At 40.0% G+C, this 18,859-nt stretch overlaps 2 protein-coding genes across 2 annotated transcripts; both read right to left on the bottom strand.

Annotated features, from left to right (window-relative positions):
- Window positions 1–295: 295 nt before the first annotated feature.
- Window positions 296–1,761, bottom strand: LOC100673645 (olfactory receptor 7G2-like). The gene has a single exon (XM_064280563.1). It carries the CDS (start codon window positions 1,759–1,761, stop codon window positions 886–888), a length of 876 nt encoding a protein of 291 aa, XP_064136633.1. The 3' UTR covers window positions 296–885.
- A 12,949-nt stretch (window positions 1,762–14,710) lies between these two features.
- LOC135230630 (olfactory receptor 7G2-like) lies at window positions 14,711–17,737 on the bottom strand. The gene has a single exon (XM_064280561.1). It carries the CDS (start codon window positions 17,735–17,737, stop codon window positions 16,799–16,801), a length of 939 nt encoding a protein of 312 aa, XP_064136631.1. The 3' UTR covers window positions 14,711–16,798.
- Window positions 17,738–18,859: the final 1,122 nt, after the last annotated feature.

Genomic DNA, 18,859 nt, shown 5'->3' with positions numbered 1-18,859 from the left:
ATTTTATAGATTATGAAGGGGAACAGCGGTGGTTCAGTGGTAGAATTCTCGCCTTCCATGTGAAAGATCCATGCTTGATTTTTGGCCAGTGCACCTCAGGCATTGTTACTGGAGACTTGTGTGTTGCAGTGAAACTGAAAATTTTTCAGCAAAGCTTCCAACTAAGATAAACAAGGAAGAAAGGCCTTGTAATCTGCTCATAAAAAATCGGCCAAAAAAGACAGTATGGATAATAATGCTATGATCCTGTTGTGTCATGAGTTGATGGCTAACTTAGCAGCATATAAAATGAACAACAACAATAGACAATAAAATGGAGCATGGTGGATGCCGATGTTATCTTAAACACATATAGTTTACCAGTGACGTGTATTGGTAAGAACTATATTGACACAAAAATTCAGCTCCCTTGACTGTCATTGGGATTAACTGGGTTTCCATTCTCATGGCTCTATTCATGGTATCAGGCTGAAGCTAGTCTCTAGCTATGCCTACAGATTTGCCTACATTCTTTACTTACCCTATCCACCTTTTCCTGCTTTTTAAATTCTAAGAATGTTCCCCCCAAATCAGTTAATAAAGAATCCTGGCTCAGGCTCTGATTCTATAGACCCTGACTAAAGAAACCGAGTTTAGAGAGTTGAAATTATTTGTCAAGCATCACACAGTACACAAGAAGCAAAGTCAGGTTTAAACACCAAATCGAATTGCATTTAGCCATTATGTTGTCTAGTCCTTTTAGACAAACACAGAGATGGAAGAGTCAAGTATCCCACCTCATGAGCATTCTTTTACTTTGACAAAATCTAAAAACCCAAGTCCAAAGGAGGTAATATAATCAATGAAAAGCAGATATGCTCCTGACCAATTTCCTCAAGGATCCCTTTATTCCTTGTTTCTCAGGCTATAGACGAAGGGGTTCATCATGGGAGCGACCATAGTGTACATCATTGAAACAACTGCAGTCTTTCTGGATGAGTGGATAAATGCAGCACTAATATATGCACCAAAAGCTGTCCCATAAAATAAGAAAACAACTGACAGGTGAGATCCACAGGTAGAAAAAGCTTTATGCTTTCCACCAGCTGATGGCATTTTCAAAATGGAGGACACAATTTGGGTATAAGAGAAAATAATCCCAAACAGAGGAATGCCAGCCAACATGCTAGCTGCAAAATATATGAAGATGTTATTGATGAGGGTATCAGAGCACGCAACCTTGATGACCTGAATAACTTCACAGAAGAGGTAGGGGATTTCCAGGTCTATACAGAAAGACAGGCGCAACACCAACAGGCTGTGGATCAGGGCATCCTCAGTGCTAATGAACAGAGAGAGTAGAGTCAGCAGGCCACAAAGGCGGGGGTTCATGATGACCTTGTACCTCAGTGGGTGACAAATGGCCACATAGCGGTCATAAGCCATTGCTGCAAGAAGAAAATTTTCCAAAGCAGCAAAAACCAGGACAAAGCAGACCTGGGTGAGGCAGCTCTGATTCTGTGCTTTGAGGTTCACCAACATCTTTGGGATCGTGGTTTTGCTGAAACAGATGTCAGTGAAGGAGAGATTGGAAAGAAAGAAGTACATGGGAGTGTGGAGGTGGGAGTCAGACCCAACAGCCAGAATGATAAGCAGGTTTCCAAAGACAGTGACCAGGTATATGGACAAAAACAGGATAAAGAGGAGGAACTGCAGTTCCAGATCCTCTGTTAGTCCCAAGAGAAGGAATTCGGAAACACTTGTTTGGTTTCTAGTTTCCATATTGTTGATGTATCTGATGGAAAAAATGGTGTGACAAGACAATCAAATGTATGCGCCCTAGACCAAAAGCAGCAGCACCAGAAACAAATGCCATCTGGGGGAAAGGTAAGAGAGGAATGGTGGGAAATACAGAGGGGGTATCTTCTGTATGCCCATTATTCATTTAATTTAAAAAAAAGACCAGAAGCTGATGTAGCCGGGCGTAAACATTTATTTAATAAGAAAAGGGTAAGGTGCTATATATATATATATTTTTAATTACACTATCTGTGCTGTTGGAGCCCTGGTTGTGCTGCGGTTAAGACCTTGGCCACTAACCCAAATGTCGGCAGTTTGAATCCACCAGCTTCTCGTTGGAAACCCTATGGAGCCGTTCTACTCTGTCCTATAGGGTCACTATGAGTCAGAACTAACTCAATGGCACATAACAACAACATCTGTGCTGTTACGATCATTTTAAATGTTTGGTAATTTTAAAGAGAAACAAGTAGACTACGGAGGCAGCCTGAAGAGTTTGCCTCAGGCTCTACCTCTCCCTCCAGAGACTAGTACCAAGCCACAGAGATACTAAAAATTTGTGTTAAGAACCAGGAATGGAAACTTAAGGGGAAGCTGATAACCCTCATCCTTCACCATCACAAGAATGCAAGTAAATGATAGAGAATTTTTAAAGTCATGCTGTATAAGAAGGGGCAGATTTCTGCTCAGGAGGAAAATGGTCCATGCCATTGTAAAGACAATTAAAAGACTGGTAGAATAAAAGTTTCCTGATATTGGTACAAAGATATAAGGAAACATGTAAGGGAGATGGAAGACGGTTAGGTATGAGTTATTGGCAGACTTGGTTCAAATCATTTCATGCATGTACTCTCTTCACAGCTTCCCCTGGATGAACCTGTAGTGAAACACCTGTCTTCATTTTTAAACATTAACTAAGGAACGACAGGTTACCTGGCTGGTATCACTGAGGAATGATGCTTGACATCTTCCCTGAATGTAGAAGATGTGTCCTCAGGAAAGGCGGAGGGACAAGTGAGGGACAAGGCTCCTCCATATGAGGATCAACTGTGGGCGGAGTCTCAGGGGCACTGCTTCCTGACTGGGGGAGGGCTGTTGAGTGAGGTGGTCATAGGCATACTATTTGCGTTCTCTGTCTCTCTGGGGGATAAATAGCCAAAAAAGCTCCTCATTAATCACTCACTTTTAGTGTCATTCTGATCCCAGGGCAGCGCAAATCCTTAAAGACAAAGACTTCAAAAAGCAAAATTCATGATGGTTGATTTCGTGACCCTGTAAAGGCAGCTACATGCCATTCGCCCCTCTTCACCTGTTCCTGTTCACCTCCACGTCACATACCTTGTACTTGTGAATGCATTATCCTTCTCTAAATGTGTTTCAGTCTTCTTTTTCTAATTCCAACTGAAAGCATCTCTGTCTTTCCAAAGACATTAGAAAGCCCGACTCCTACTTTAGGTGTGAAGATATCGTTTACATATATGGATATGATATTTAGAAATATAGCTAAGATTCTGTAAAATATAAATATTCAGTGCAGTTTTTTTCTAAAAGTCATTGAATGTCCCCTGAACCTTAATCTTCGTTCTGTATATTTTACATAGAGATATTCTAAGCTAGTCTCTGTGATCAATTCTGACTGTGATAACGATAGATAGACTTGTTACTTCTTTTTTAGGGTTCTGTAGCCAGAATATCCAATTTCATGGCCGTAGTTTCTATGTAAAATTTTATTCACATTAGTGGAAAGAGGTTGATATTTTGGTTCCTGATTTTTAATGGAGTTATGAGAATTCACAGTATAGGCACTAGTATGCTGTTTATCCATAATCTCAGTAGATTTAGATAGATAACAGCCATTATTTAAGAGGTGAAGATGGTGCTCCAATTTAGTATTCACTCAAATACCTTTACCTTTAATGAACTCACTATTTTCATGGGTTCATCAGTTTATTTTAGCACATCTATTTCTATATAAATTTTTTAACCTATAATTTTCTACATATATTACTTAAAAACCCAGCTTGAGACAAGACGGCATTGTGATGTTACCCTTTGCCATCTTAACTCCATTCACTTCAAATGCATGAAATAAGAGATAAAATAGAACAAGACACAGCTGGCCATAAAATAAATAAATAAACTTTTCCTGGTCTCACAGAAACACCTGAAGTATAAAAAAATACAAGTTAAGTTTTCTAGGTAGTATAAAAAAGAAAAACAAACAACAACAACAAGATACTCAAACATAAAGTGGTGCATATAACAGCTGCAAGTTTCAGAAAAGCCTCCATGGAGGAAATAACTCAAGTTACCAGCTCTCTTGGTGGCTGAATTTGTGATACTCTCAGTACTACCAAGTTGGGGAGTCAGGAAATGGAATTCAGGATTGGAGGAGTGGTGATTGGTGAACCTGTAGGACAAGAAAGAGGGAGCACATAATTGCAAAAGAGAGAGGGGAAAATAACCTTGCCATTCAAATGAAATATGTAAGTTTTAATTTAAATAACCATGAAGAAAAACAACACAAGCAGAATCAATAACATCAAAAATAATCAAATCATAGAGGCCAGCAGACGTTGTAATGGAATAAGTGCTGGGAGAATAGAAAAGATGAGATCAAAGACATAGTGTTGGGCAGATTATACAAACTTCACCAAATGGAAAGGGAAGATGAAGAATGACCAGGTACAGAGATTTTTTTTTTTTTTTAATAATCCTAAAAGTATGGTAACAGCAACAACAACACAATGACGGTGCCTTGGATCATGGTGATTAACAGTGAAGGTGGCGAAATCTGATGGGATTCTGAATATATTTGCATTGGATAGACAACATAGTTTCCTGAAGGGGTGGACAGAAGGTATAAGAAAAAGAGAGAAATCAAAGATAATGATCAGTGGAGAAAACTGCTCAGCACCTAAAAGAATGGAGTTGACAACCATTGTGACCATGGGCTAATAGTCTCAATATCAGGGCTGTATTTTGGAATATGTTTAGTTTGAGGTGCCTCTTAGGCAGCCACATAGAGATATCAAGTGGACAGATAACTACACAAGTCTTCAATCCAGAGGAGTGTTCCTTTCTGGAGATATAAATTTGGGAGTTCTTAGTGTGTGTTGTTGGGAGTTGGCATCAAGTTTCTCCCTTGCATAGTAGAACTATCCTGTGTCTAGTAGAACGAAATACTGCCCAGTCCTGAGCCATCCTCACAATCAATTCCGTTTGAGCCCTTTGTTGCAGCAACTGAGTTAATCCATCTCAACGAGGGCATTCCTCTTTTTCACTGACCCTCTACTTTACCAAGCATGATGTCCTTCTCCAGGTAACATTCCCTCCAGATAAAATGTCCAAAGTCCATGAGATGAACTCTAGCCACCCTCACTTCTAAGGAGTATTCTGGCTGTTCTAAGACAGATTTGTTTGTACTCCTGGCAGTCCATAGTATGTTCAGTATTCTTCACCAACACCATAACTCAAAGGCTTCAATTCTTCTTCGGTCTTTGTTCATTGCCAAACTTTTTTTTTTTAGTATAATTTTTATTGTGCTTTAAGTGCAAGTTTACAAATAAAGTCAATCTCTCACACAAAAACCCACATACACCTTGCTAAACCCTCCCAATTATGCCCGCTAAAGTAACAACCCACTCTCTCTCTCCACTCTCTCTTTTAGTGTCCATTTCGTCAGCTTCTAACCCCCTCCACCCTCTCATCTCCCCTCCAGGCCAGAGATGCCAACGTAGTCTCAAGTGTCCACCTGATCCAAGAAGCTCACTCCTCACCACCATCCCTCTCCAACCCATTGTCCAGTGAAATTCGTGTCTGAAGAGTTGGCTTCGGAAATGGTTCCTGTCCTGGGCCAACAGAAGGTCTGGGGGTCATGACCACCGGGGTCCTTCTAGTCTCAGTCAGACCATTAAGTCTGGTCTTATGAGAATATGGGGTCTGCATCCCACTGCTCTCCTGCTCCCTCAGGGGTTCTCTGTTGTGTTCCTTGTCAGGACAGTCATCGGTTGTAGCCAGGCGCCATCTAGTTCTTCTGGTCTCAGGATGATGTAGTCGCTGGTTCATGTGGTGCTTTCTGTCTCTTGGGCTCATAATCGCCTTGTGTCCTTGGTGTTCTTCATTCTCCTTTGATCCAGGTGGGTTGAGACCAATTGATGCATCTTAGATGGCTGCTTGCGAACATTTAAGACCCCAGACGCCACTCTTCAAAGTGGGATGCAGAATGTTTTCTTAATAGATCTTATTATGCCAATTGACTTAGATGTCCCCTGAAACCATGGTCCCCAGACCCCTGCCCCTGCTATGCTGGCCTTTGAAGCATTCAGTTTATTCAGGAAACTTCTTTGCTTTTGGTTTAGTCCAATTGTGCTGACATCCACTGTATTGTGTGCTGTCTTTCCCTTCACTTAAAGTAGTTATCTACTATCTAATGAGTGAATGCCTCTCTCCCACCATCCCTCCCTCCCCCCTCTTGTAACCACAAAAGAATGTTTTCTTCTCAGTTTAAACTATTTCTCAAGTTCTTATAATAGTGGTCTTATACAATATTTGTCCTTTTGCAACTGACTAATTTCACTCAGCATAATGCCGTCCAGATTCCTTCATGTTATGAAATGTTTCACAGATTCCTCACTGTTCTTTATCAATGCCTAATATTCCACTGTGTGAATATACCATAATTTATTTATCCATTCATCCATTGATTGGCACCTTGGTTGCTTCCATGTTTTTGCTATTGTAAACAGTGCTGCAATAAACATGGGCGTGCATATATCTGTTCCTGTAAAGACTCATTTCTCTGGGATATATTCCAAGGAGTGGGATTGCTGGATCCTATGGTAGTTCTATTTCTAGCTTTTTAAGGAAGTGCCAAATCAATTTCCAAAGTGGTTATACCATTTGACATTCCCACCAGCAGTGTTTAAGTGTTCCAATCTCTCCACAACCTCTCCAACGTTTATTATTTTGTGCTTTTTTTTTTTTTTTTTTTGGATTAATACCAGCCTTGTTGGAGTAAGATGAAATCTCATCGTAGTTTTGATCTGCATTTCTCTAATGGCTAACGATCATGAACATTTCCTCATATATCTGTCAGCTACCTGAATGTCTTCTTTAGTGAAGTGTCTATTCATATCTTTTGCCCATTTTTTAATTGGGTTATTTGTCTTTTTGCAGTACCATGTAGATTTTTTAGAGATCAGGTGCTGATCAGATATGTCATAGCTAAAAATTTTTTCCCAGTCTGTAGGTAGTCTTTTTATTCTTTTGGTGAAGTCTTTGGATGAGCATAGGTGTTTGATTTTTAGGAGCTCCCAGTTATCTAGTTTCTCTTCTACATTCTTTATAATGTTTTGTACAGTGTTTATGCCATGTATTAGGGCTCCTAACGTTGTCCCGATTTTTCCTCCATGATCTTTATCATTTTAGATTTTATATTTAGGTCTTTGATCCATTTTGAGTTCGTTTTTGTGCACGCAGTGAGGTATGGGTCTTGTTTCATTTTTTTGCAGGTGGATATCCAGTTACGCCAGCACCATTTGTTGAAAAGACTGACTTTTCCTCATTTAACTCTTTTGGGGCCTTTGTCAAATATCAACTGCTCATATGTGGATGGATTTATGTGTGGTTTCTCAATTCTGTTGCATTGGTCCATGTATCTGTTGTTGTACCAGTACCGGGCTCTTTTGACTACTTCGGCGGTATAACAGGTTCTAAAATCAGGTAAAGTAAGGCCTCCCACGTTGTTCTTCTTTTTCAGTAATGCCTTATTTATCCGGGGCCTCTTTCCCTTCCATATGAAGTTGGTGATTTGTTTCTCCATCTCATTAAAGAATGGCATTGGGATTTGCATTGGAATTGCATTAAATGTATAGATCACTTTTGGTAGAATAGACATTTTTATAATGATAAGCCTTCCTATCCACAAGCAAGGTATGTTCTTCCACTTATGTAAGTCTCTTTTGGTTTCTTGCAGCAGTGTACTGTAGTTTTCTTTGTATAAGTCTTTTACATCTCTGGTAAGATTTATTCCTAAGTATTTTATCTTTTGGGGGCCTACTGTAAATGGCATTGATTTGGTGATTTCCTCTTTGATGTTCTTTTTGTTGGTGTAGAGGAATTCAACTGATTTTTGTATGTTTATCTTGTATCCCGATACTCTGCTGAACTATTAGTTTCAGTAGTTTTTTTGAGGATTCCTTAGGGTTTTCTGTGTATAAGATCGTGTTATCTGTAAGTAGAGATACTTTGACTTCTTCCTTGCCAATCTGGTTGCCCTTTACTTCATTTTCTAATTGCTCTGGCTAGGACTTCCAGCACAATGTTGAAGAAGAGTGGTGATAAAGGGCATCCTTGTCTGGTTCCTGATCTCAGTGGGAATATTTTCAGGCTCTCTCCATTTAGGGTGATGTTGGCTGTTGGCTTTGTATAAATCCCCTCTATTATGTTGAGGAATTTTCCTTTTATTCCTATTTTGCTGAGAGTTTTTATCATGAATGAGTGTTGAACTTTGTCACATGCCTTTTCTGCATCAATTGATAAAATCATGTGATTCTTATTCTTTGTTTTATTTATGTGTTGGATTGCATTGTTTTTCTAATGTTGAAGCATCCCTGCATACCTAGTATATATTCCACTTGGTCATGGTGAATTCTTTTTTGGATATGTTGTTGAATTCTATTGGCTAGAATTTTGTTGAGGATTTTTGCATCTACATTCATGAGGGATATAGGTCTATAATTTCTTTTCTTGTGGTGCCTTTACCTGGTTTTGGTATCAGGGATATGGTGGCTTCATGGAATGAGTTTGGTAGTATTCCGTCCTTTTCTATGCCCTCAAATACCTTTAGTAGTAGTGGTGTTAACTCTTCTCTGAAAGTTTTGGAGAACTCTGCAGTGAAGCCATCCAGACCAGGGCTTTTTTTTTTGGTTGGGGCGGGGGGTTGATTACCTTTTCAGTCTCTTCTTTTGTTATGAGTCTATTTAGTTGTTCTACCTCTGTTTGTGTTAGTTTAGGTAGGTAGTGTGTTTCTAGGAATTCATCCATTTCTTCTAGGTTTTCAAATTTGTTTGAGTATAGTTTTTCATAGTAATCTGGTATGATTCATTTAATTTCAGTTGGGTCTGTTGTAATATTGCCCCTTTCATTTCTTATTCAGGTTATTTGCTTCCTCTCCTGTTTTTCTTTTGTCAGTTTGGCCACTGGTTTATCAATTTTGTTGATTTTTTCAAAAAACCAGCTTTTGGTCTTGGTAATTCTTTCAATTCTTTTCCTGTTTTCCATGTCATTTAGTTCAGCTCTAATTTTTATTATTTGTTTTCTGCTGGTGCCTGTGGGTTTCTTTTGTTGCTCTCTTTCTATTTGTTCAGGTTGTAGGGATAATTCTTTGATTTTGGCCCTTTCTTCTTTTTGAACATGTGCATTTATTGGTATATTGGCCTCTGAGCACCGCTTTTGCTGTGTCCCAAAGGTTCTGCTAGGAATTGTTTTCATTCTCATCGGATTCTATGAATTTCTTTATTCCGTCCTTAATGTCTTCTATAATTCAGTCTTTTCTGAGCAGTGTGTTGTTCAGTTTCCAAGTGTTTGATTTCTTTTCCCTGCTTTTCCTGTTATTGATTTCCACTTTTATGGGCTTATGGTCAGAGAAGATGCTTTGTAATATTTCAATGTTTTGGATTCTGCTAAGGCTTGCTTTATGGCCTAATATGTCGATGACGTTGAATTTTATTGCCAGTTTTGTAGAGTACAGATGATCGAATACTGGCAATTTCACGGGTGTATCAATGAAACCCTGGTGGCTCAATTACTAAATACTTGGCTGCTAGCTAAAAGGCTGGTGGTTCAAAACCATCCAGTGGTCCTGCCAGAGGAAGACCTGATGATCTGTTCCTATAAAGATTACAGGCTAGAAAACCCTATTGGGCAGTTCCGCTTTGTTACATGCGGTCACTGTGAGTTTGAATCGACTCAATGACACCCAACAACAACAGTAATTACATAGGGCTGCAATGTCAAACCACCACTAAGTCAGTGGTTTAAAATGAGAGAAAATTACTTTCTTAAAGTTCTAGAGACTGGAAGTCGAAATTCAGATTGTCGACAGGGCTATGATCCCTCTGAAGTTTGTGGGGGAAGATCCTTTCTTGTCTCTCCCAACTCCTGCTATCCCTATGAACTCTTTAGCTTGCAGCTGCAGCATAACTCCATCTCTTTCTTTGTCTTCACAGGATATCCTCCTTCTGGTTTAGGGCCGACCCTGCTCCAGTATGACCTCATGTTAACTTAGTTTACAACATCTTCAAAGATCTTATTTCTAAACAAGGTCACATTCACACATACCAGGAGTTAGGACTTCAACCTGTCTTTTTAGGAGGCATAATTCAATCTATAAAAATAAGATTCAACGAAATAAAGGAACTCCAGAGAAAATGATAAATACAGAATTTGGGATAGTGTTTGCCACTGGAAAGATAGAGAACAATAAGAATGGGAGACTCTTCATTAGATTCTACGCTTATGTCATTACTTTATTTCATAACCTAGTGATTTGGATTGAATTGTGTCCCTCCAAAATGTATATTAGGACTATACACTGAGTCTTTTGAGATACAAAAGAGAAGTGAGCAGAGAGGAGAGGAACCTCATGCCATCAGGAAAGAAGAGCTGAGAGCAGAGCTTGTTCTTTGGACTCAGTGTCCCTGAGTTTAGAAACTCCAATCCCAGGGGGAGTTTGATGACAAGGTCCTCCCCCCAGAGTTGACAGAAAGAAAAAGCCTTCCTCTGAAGCTGGTACCTTGAATTCCTGTTTTTTAGCCTCCTAGACAGTGGGAGAATAAATATCTGCTTGTTAAAGCCATCCACCTGTGGTATTTCTGCTATAGCAGCACCAGTTAGCTAAGACACCCAGGTCAGAGGTATATGAATTTGGATTAGATTACTATTCTTTAAGAACTACAGATACATTCCATACACTACTTTTCATATGACATTTTAATGAGTAAAAATGAAAAGATTTCACTTTCCAGATTCTTTCATATTCTAGATTCTAAATACATTCCCTCATCTTCTAATGTTAAAGTCATGTTTCTCAAACTTCAGCACACATCAAAATCTCAAAAAAGTAATTATTTTGAATATTAATCCTTCAGATGTTTCCTATATATAAAAGTCAGTAGGTCTTGGGTGAGGTATGGAAACTAGCAGTATGAACAATGCCTCAGGTGATTCATCTCTGCAAGTGTTTTATGGGCATAAATGGAGACAGTTTTACACTACGATACACATGGTGTGCCTGGTGAGGAGCTGGCTCAAGTTTTGATACTGAACACAATCCCACCACCACCATCAAAGAAGACCACAAGATATGCTTTGTTGTCATCCCAACGCCACAGAGATGTTTCTGACTGATGGCCCTGCTTCTTACCAAAAGAAAGAAGTTTCCTGAATAAACAGAATGCTTCAAAGTCCAGTGTAACAGTGGCAGGGGTTTGGGGACCATGGTTTCAGGGGACATCTAAGTCAATTGGCATAATAAGATCTATTAAGAAAACATTCTGCATCCCACTTTGGAGAGTGGTGTCTGTGGTCTTAAATGCTAGTAAGCGGCCATCTAAGATGCATCAATTGGTCTCAACCCACCTGGATCAAAGGAGAATGAAGAACACGAAGAACACAAGGTAATTATGAGCCCAAGAGACAGAAAGGGCCACATAAACCGGAGACTACATCACCCTGAGACCAGAAGAACTAGATGGTGCCCAGCTACAACCAGTGACTGCCCTGACAGGGAACTCAACAGAGAACCCCTGATGGAGCAGGAGAGCAGTGGAATGCAGATCTCAAATTCTCATAAGACCAGACTTAATGGTCTGACTGAGACTAGAAGTACCCCAGCGGTCATGGACCCCAGACCTTCTTTCGGCTCAGGACAGGAACCATTCCCAAAGCCAACTCTTCAGACAGAGATTAGACTGGACAATGTGTTGGAGAGGGATGCTGGTGAGGAGTGAGCTTCATGGCTCAGGTGGACACTACGTTGGCATCTCCTGCCTGGAGGGGAGATGAGGGGATAGAAGGAGTTAGAAGTTGGGGAAATGGACATGAAAAAAGAGAGTGGAGGGAGGGAGCAGGCTGTCTCATTTGCAGGAGAGCAATTGGGAGTATGTAGCAAGGTGTGTACAAGTTTTTGTGTGAGACTGACTTGATTTGTAAACTTTCACTTAAAGCACAATAAAAATTTAAAAAATCAGTGAATAAGAATCAAAACAAATATGGCTCCGAAAAAGATTGCCAGCTCTAACCTGTCTACTCAGTAATTATTCCTTTGATTTTCAAACCTGTTAATAGATATTACAATACTGGTAAACTAATAAAACTGCTGAAGAAAGTAGTGAAAATATGTGAGAGCAAGGAATAAATAAGCCTTATAAATTTGAAGTTCTGGTGGCACAGTTGTTAAGATCTTGGCTACTAACCAAAAGGCCGACAGTTCATATCTACCAGCTGCTCCTTGGAAACCCTTTGGGGCAATTCTTCTCTGTTCTGTAGGGTCACTATGAGTCAGAATGGGCTCTGCAGCAACTGGTTTGTTTTTTTTATTTTTTATTAATTGTGGCAACATATAGAAGACAATGGTCTCAGTTAAATTTTTTTGAGTATTATGTGCCAGGCATTGTACTAAGTGCTTGTAGTAGGTATAGGAATTAACTTCCCAACAGAAAATATACTCTACATGGTCAGTCTAAGGCTCTCAGAGCAATTATATTATTTTCCCCCAAACAGAACTTTAATATCACTAGTGTTCAACACGTCAAATCTAATCTAGAGATGGTGTCTAAAATCAGGTGGGGTACACTCAAGGTTATATTTTGGCTCTTGTAGACTTGCTCTAATTTTCTTCAGTTTCAGCTTGAACTTACGTATGTGCAATTGATGGTCTCTTCCACAGTCGGCCCCCTGGCTTTGTTCTGACCGATGATATTGAGTTTTTCCATTGTCTCTTTCCACAGATGTAGTCGATTTGATTCCTGTGTGTTCCATCTGGCGAGGTCCATGTGTATAGTAGCTGTTTATGTTGGTGAAAGAAGGTATTTGCAATGCAGAAGTCATGGATCTTGTAAAATTCTATCCTTCCATCTCTGGCATTTTTCTATCAGCAAGTCCATATTTTCCAGCTACTAATCCTTTTTCTTTGTTTCCAACTTTCGCATTCCAATCACCAGTAATTATCATCCTGATTGCATGTTTGATCAAATTCAGACTGCAGCAGCTGACAACAATCTTCAATTTCTTCCTGTTTGGCCTTAGTGGTTGGACTGTAGATTTGAATAATAGTCATATTAATTGGTCTTCCTTGTAGGTGTATGGATATTATCCTATCACTGACAGCGTTGTACTTCAGGGTAGATCTTGTAATTTTCTTTTTGACGATGAATGCAACACCATCCCTCTTCAAGTTGTCATCCCCAGCATAGTGGACTATATGATTGTCCAATTCAAAATGGCCAATATCAGTCCATTTCAGCTCACTAATGCCTAGGATATCAATGTTTATGCATTCCATTTCGTTTTTGAAGATTTCGAATTTTCCTAGATTCATACTTCATACATTCCAGGCCCCAATCTGTAATGGATGTTTACAGCTGTTTCTTCTCATTTTGAGTCATGCCACATCAGCAAAAGAAGGTCCCGAAAGCTTAACTCCCTCCACATCATTAAGGTCGACTCTACTTTGAGGAGGCAGCTCTTCCCTAGTCTCCTTTTGAGTGTCTTCCAGCCTGCGGGGCTCATCTTCCGGCAGTATATCAGACAATGTTCCACTGCTATTCTTAAGGTTTTCACTGGCTAATTCTTTTCAGAGTAGACAGCTGGACCCTTCTTCCTAGTCTGTCTTAGTCTGGAAGCTCAGCTCAAACCTGTCTTCTATGGGTGACTCTGCTGGAACCTGAATACTAGTGGCATAGCTTCCAGCATCACAGCAGCATGCAAGGCCCTACAGTGTGACAAACTGACAGACCTTCAGTATATCCCACCTGAATTTAGAGACCACCTCAAGAATAGATTTGACACGTTGAACACTAGTAACTGGAGACCAGATGAGTTGTAGCATAACATCAAGGACATCATACATGAAGAAAGCGAGAGGTCATTGAAAAGACAGGAAAGAAAGAAAAGACCAAGATGGATGTCAGAGGAGGCTCAGAAACTTGCTCATGAACGTTGAGCAGCTAAAGCAAAAGGAAGAAACGATGAAATAAAAGAACTGAACAGAAGATTTCAAAGGGCAGCTCGAGAAGAAAAAGTATTATAATGATGTGTGCAAGAGCTAGAGATAGAAAACCAAACGGGAAGAACATCCTCGGCATTTCTCAAGCTGAAAGAACTGAAGAAAAAAATTCAAGCCTTGTGTTGCAATTTTGAAGGATTCTGTGTGGAAAATATTAAATGACAGGGGAAGCATCAAAAGAAGATGGAAAGAATACACAGAGTCAGTATACCAAAAAGAATTAGTCAACTTTCAACCATTTCAAGAGGTAGCATATGATCAGGAACCGATGGTACTGAAAGAAGAAGTCCAAGCTGCTTTGAAGGCATTGGTGAAAAACAAGGCTCCAGGAATTGATGGAATATCAATTGATTTGTTTCAACAAACAGATGCATCCCTGGAGGTGCTCACTTATCTATGCCAAGAAATATGGAAGACAGCTTCCTGGCCAACTGACTGGAAGAGATCCATATTTATGCCTATAAAGGTGATCCAACTGAATGTGGAAATTATAGAACAATATCATTAATATCACACGCGAGCAAAATTTTGCTGAAGATCATTCAAAAATAGCTGCAGCAGTATATCGACAAGGAACTGCCAGAAATTCAGGCCAGTTTCAGAAGAGCACGTAGAAACAGGGATGTCATTGCTGATGTCAGATGGATCTGGCTGAAAGCAGAGAATACCAGAAGGATGTTTACCTGTGTTTTATTGACTATGCAAAGACATTGGACTGTGTGGATCATAACAAATTATGCATAACATCACAAAGAATGGGAATTCCAGAAGACTTAATTGTGCTCATGAGGGACCTTTACATAAATCAAGAGGCAGTTGTTTGGACAGAACAAGGGGATATTGATTTGTTTAAAGTCAAGAAAGTTGTGGGTCAGGGTTGTATTCTTTCACCATACCTCTTCAATCTGTATGCTGAGCAAATAATCTGATAAGCTAGACTATATGAAGAAGAACAGGGCATCAGGATTGGAGGAAGACTCATTAACAACCTGCATTATGCAGATGACACAACCTTCCTTGCTGAAAGTGAAAAGGACTTGAAGCACATACTGATGAAGATCAAAGACCACAGCCTTCAGTATGGATTGCACCTAAACATAAAGAAAAAAAAATCCTCACACCTGGACCAACGGGCAACATTATGATAAACAGAGAAAAGATTGAAGTTGTCAAGGATTTCATTTTACTTGGATCCGCAATCAACAGCCATGGAATCAGCAGTCAAGAAATCAAAAGACGCATTGCATTGGGCAAATCTGCTGCAAAGGGCCTTTTCAAAATGTTGAAAAGTAAAGATATCACCTTGAAGACTAAGGAGTGCCTGACACAAGCCGTGGTATTTTCAGTCGCATCATGTGCATGTGAAAGCTGGACAATGAATAAGGAAGACCGAAGAAGAATTTACGCCTTTAAATTATGGTGTTGGTGAAGAATATTGAATATACCATGGACTGCCAAAAGAGTGAAGAAATCTGTCTTGGAAGAATTAGAGCCAGGATGCTCCTAAGAAGCAAGGATAGTGAGACTGCATCTTAAATACTTCAGAAATGTTGTCAGGAGGGATCAGTCCCTGGAGACGGATGTCATGCTTGGCAAAGTACAGGGTCAGCAAAAAAGAGGAAGACCTTCAATGAGGTGGATTGACACAATGGCTGCAACAATGAGCTTAAGCATAACAAAGATTGTAAGGATGGCTCAGAACCAGGCAGTGTTTCGTTGTGTTGTGTGTAGGATAGCTATGGGTCAGAACTGACGGAACGGCACCTAAGAATAACAACAAATGGAAGTTTGATTAGAAAGGGATATATGATGCTATTCTCAGCAATCAGATGGGAGGAGATGTCTTTTGTATGATTCTATGGAAAGGTGTATTAACAATAGGTCCTCTATTCACAGTAGGTCCATGAAGAGTCAGTTTTGTGTCTCAGCATGATGTCTGGCTATGACACGTGACTCTCTTGCAGCCATCTGTGACCATGAGGGAGACCATTCCTAGGATGAAGGCACCTCGTGGGGAAATGAATGAAGTCCTACTGTCCTGTTTCTATGCATTTCCAATCCCTGATGTCCTTGTAATGAAAGATAACTCTCTTTATTGTTTGAGCATTTAGAGTCAGGGTTGTTGTTTTCTTCGTAATACCAAAGCCTTCCTCGGTGATAAGTTTCAATTATCTCACAATCACCTGAAGCCACAGCAATAATCTAATCAGCCAATTTTATACAGGATCAAGTTGAATGTGATGAATGTTGATGACACCAGGGGCACATGCAGCTTACCAATGACAGTCGTAATAATTTCTAAATTGGGGCATGAAAGGTCAGATGCCTTGTCACTCAGTGAGACTAACCCTGGGGTGCCATTCACATGAATCTATCAGTGGATAAAGCTGAAGTTATGGTTTGCTTACATCCTTCACCAGCCCATTCCACTTTCTCATTCTTTCTTCTGAGAATGTTTCCCCAAAATCACTATAACAAAACCTACCTCAGGCTCTGCTTCTATGGAACCTAATGAAATTGATTTTACAGAGTTGAAATAATTTGTCAAACAGCACAGAGCTACACAAAGAGTGAAGTCAGATTTCAACCCCAAGTTTAATTACACTTAGCCATTATGTTATCTCTTCATTTTAGAAGAATATGGTAATGGAAAAGTCAGGCATTCTGGCTCAAGGGTACTTTGTCACTTTGACTCAATCCAGAAATCCAAACCCAAAGCAGATAATATAATCACTGAAAAGCAATTGTGTACCTGATAAGGTTTCTTGTGGCTCCTTTCACGTCCCTGTTTCTCAGGCTATAGATGAAGGGATTCATCATGGGAGTTACCATAGTGTACACCACTGAAGCTACTGCGGTCTTCCAAGAAGAGTGTGTAAATGTCGTACTTACATATGCACCAAAAGCTGTCCCATAGAATAAGGAAACAACTAAGAGGTGAGACCCACAGGTAGAAAAAGCTTTATACTTTCCACCTGCTGATGGCATTCTCAAAGTGGAGGAGACAATTTGAGTATATGAGAAAATGATTCCAGAGAAGGGAACAACACCCAGTATGCTAGCTGCAAAATATAAGATGATGTTATTGGTGAGGATTTCAGAACAGGCAACTTTGACGACCTGAAAAACTTCGCAAAATAAGTAAAGGGTTTCCAGGTCTGTACAGAAGGACAGTCTCAACAACATCAGACTGTGGAGCAGGGCATCCACAATGCTAACGAGCAAGGAGACTAGAATAAGCAGGCCACAGAAGCGGGTGTTCATGATGACCATGTACCTCAGTGGGTGACAAATGGCCACATAGCGGTCATAGGCCATCACTCCAAGAAGAAAATTTTCCAAACTAGCAAAAATCATGACAAAGCAGACCTGGGTGAGGCATCCTGCATAAGTGATGCTCTGATTCTGTGCTTGGAGGTTCACCAGCATCTTTGGGATCGTGGTGGTGCTGAAACAGATGTCAGTAAAGGAGAGAGTGGAAAGAAAGGAGTACATGGGGATGTGGAGGTGGGGGTCAGAGCTGACGGCCAGGGTGATGAGCAGGTTTCCCAGGACAGTGACCAGATATATGGACAGGAACAGGCTGAAGAAGAGAGGCTGCATTTCAGGATCCTCTGTCAGTGCCAGGAGAAGGAATTCTGAAACACCTGTTTGGTTTCTAGGTTCCATATTGTCAATGAATCTAATGGAAAAGATGAGGTGACTTACAATCAAATGTCAGCAAACACCATCTTGGGATGAGAATGAGAAGAATGGAGGGGAATACAAAGGTAGAGCCATATGTGTGCATGTTATTTAGTTAAAAAAAAAAAAAGAAGCTGATATAGCAGAGTGTCAATATTTATTTATTTTGGAAAAGGATGAAAGGGTGGTCTTTTTTTATTACACTATTTTTGTTCATTTTAAATATTTGGCAATTTGGAAAAAACAGACTGGGAGGCAGGTGATGAGTCTGTCTTGGACACGACCTCTTTCTCCAGAGGTCAGAACTGGGCAACAGAAATAAATATATCTCCCGCTTTTCGAAAGTTCACTTTATTCCACTTTACTTTTATGAAAGATCCACATTAATACTTGTTTTCTCCATTAACTAAAAGGTATCCGAAGAGACTTTTCACATTTATAAAAAAAGGGGAAGAGGGAAACTAGCGTTTAGCGTTCATTCTACAGAAAGCCATCTAAGAAGCAGCTCACACCCTGAGAAGTCAGTGTCTTTTGGACAAGTCCCTTCCCTGGGACCTACACTCAGCATCTCAGTGTAAAATGGCATAGTTTTGAACTGTCTGTTAACGCTGTACGTTAGTGTCATTTTAAGTTCGTATGTGTTACTTAGTATGATTTGGTGAGTTATTTTTTGGGTCTGGGAATGCTCACAAAATTTTCCCATATACATTAATGATAATTTTCTTCGCTTTACACCATTTCGGCTTATGAAATATTTCATAGGAATGTTCTACTTTCAGGTAGTGGGAGAAACTTGTAATGTAAAGGTATGTTGAGAGCCAGGAATGGGAAGATAAGGTGATATTAATGAGCCCTGTTTCATCACCACAAGAATGTTGAAATTACAGAGAATTTGAAAGCAGTCATCATGCTAGAGAAGGGGCTGTTCAGGAGGAAAATGGTCCTTGTCATTGTGGAGAGGGAGGAGGACACTAGTAGAATGACAGCTCCTTGACATCAGTGCAAAGATACAAGGAAACATGTCGGAAAGATGGGAGATAGTTAGGCAGGAGTTCAGGGGTGACTTGATTCCAGTCATTTCATGCACATACTATCTTCACGTGCATC

This window comes from Loxodonta africana, chromosome 3 (genome assembly GCF_030014295.1).
Source record: "Loxodonta africana isolate mLoxAfr1 chromosome 3, mLoxAfr1.hap2, whole genome shotgun sequence".
Taxonomy (NCBI): Eukaryota; Metazoa; Chordata; class Mammalia; order Proboscidea; family Elephantidae; genus Loxodonta; species Loxodonta africana.
The sequence above is the reverse complement of the archived record's forward strand: the minus strand, read 5'-3'. Positions and strand labels throughout refer to the sequence as shown.

Excerpts from the sequence above, each read along its gene's own strand:
- LOC100673645 (XM_064280563.1), bottom strand. The coding sequence starts at position 1,761 with ATGGAAACTAGAAACCAAACAAGTGTTTCCGAATTCCTTCTCTTGGGA.
- LOC135230630 (XM_064280561.1), bottom strand. The coding sequence starts at position 17,737 with ATGGAACCTAGAAACCAAACAGGTGTTTCAGAATTCCTTCTCCTGGCA.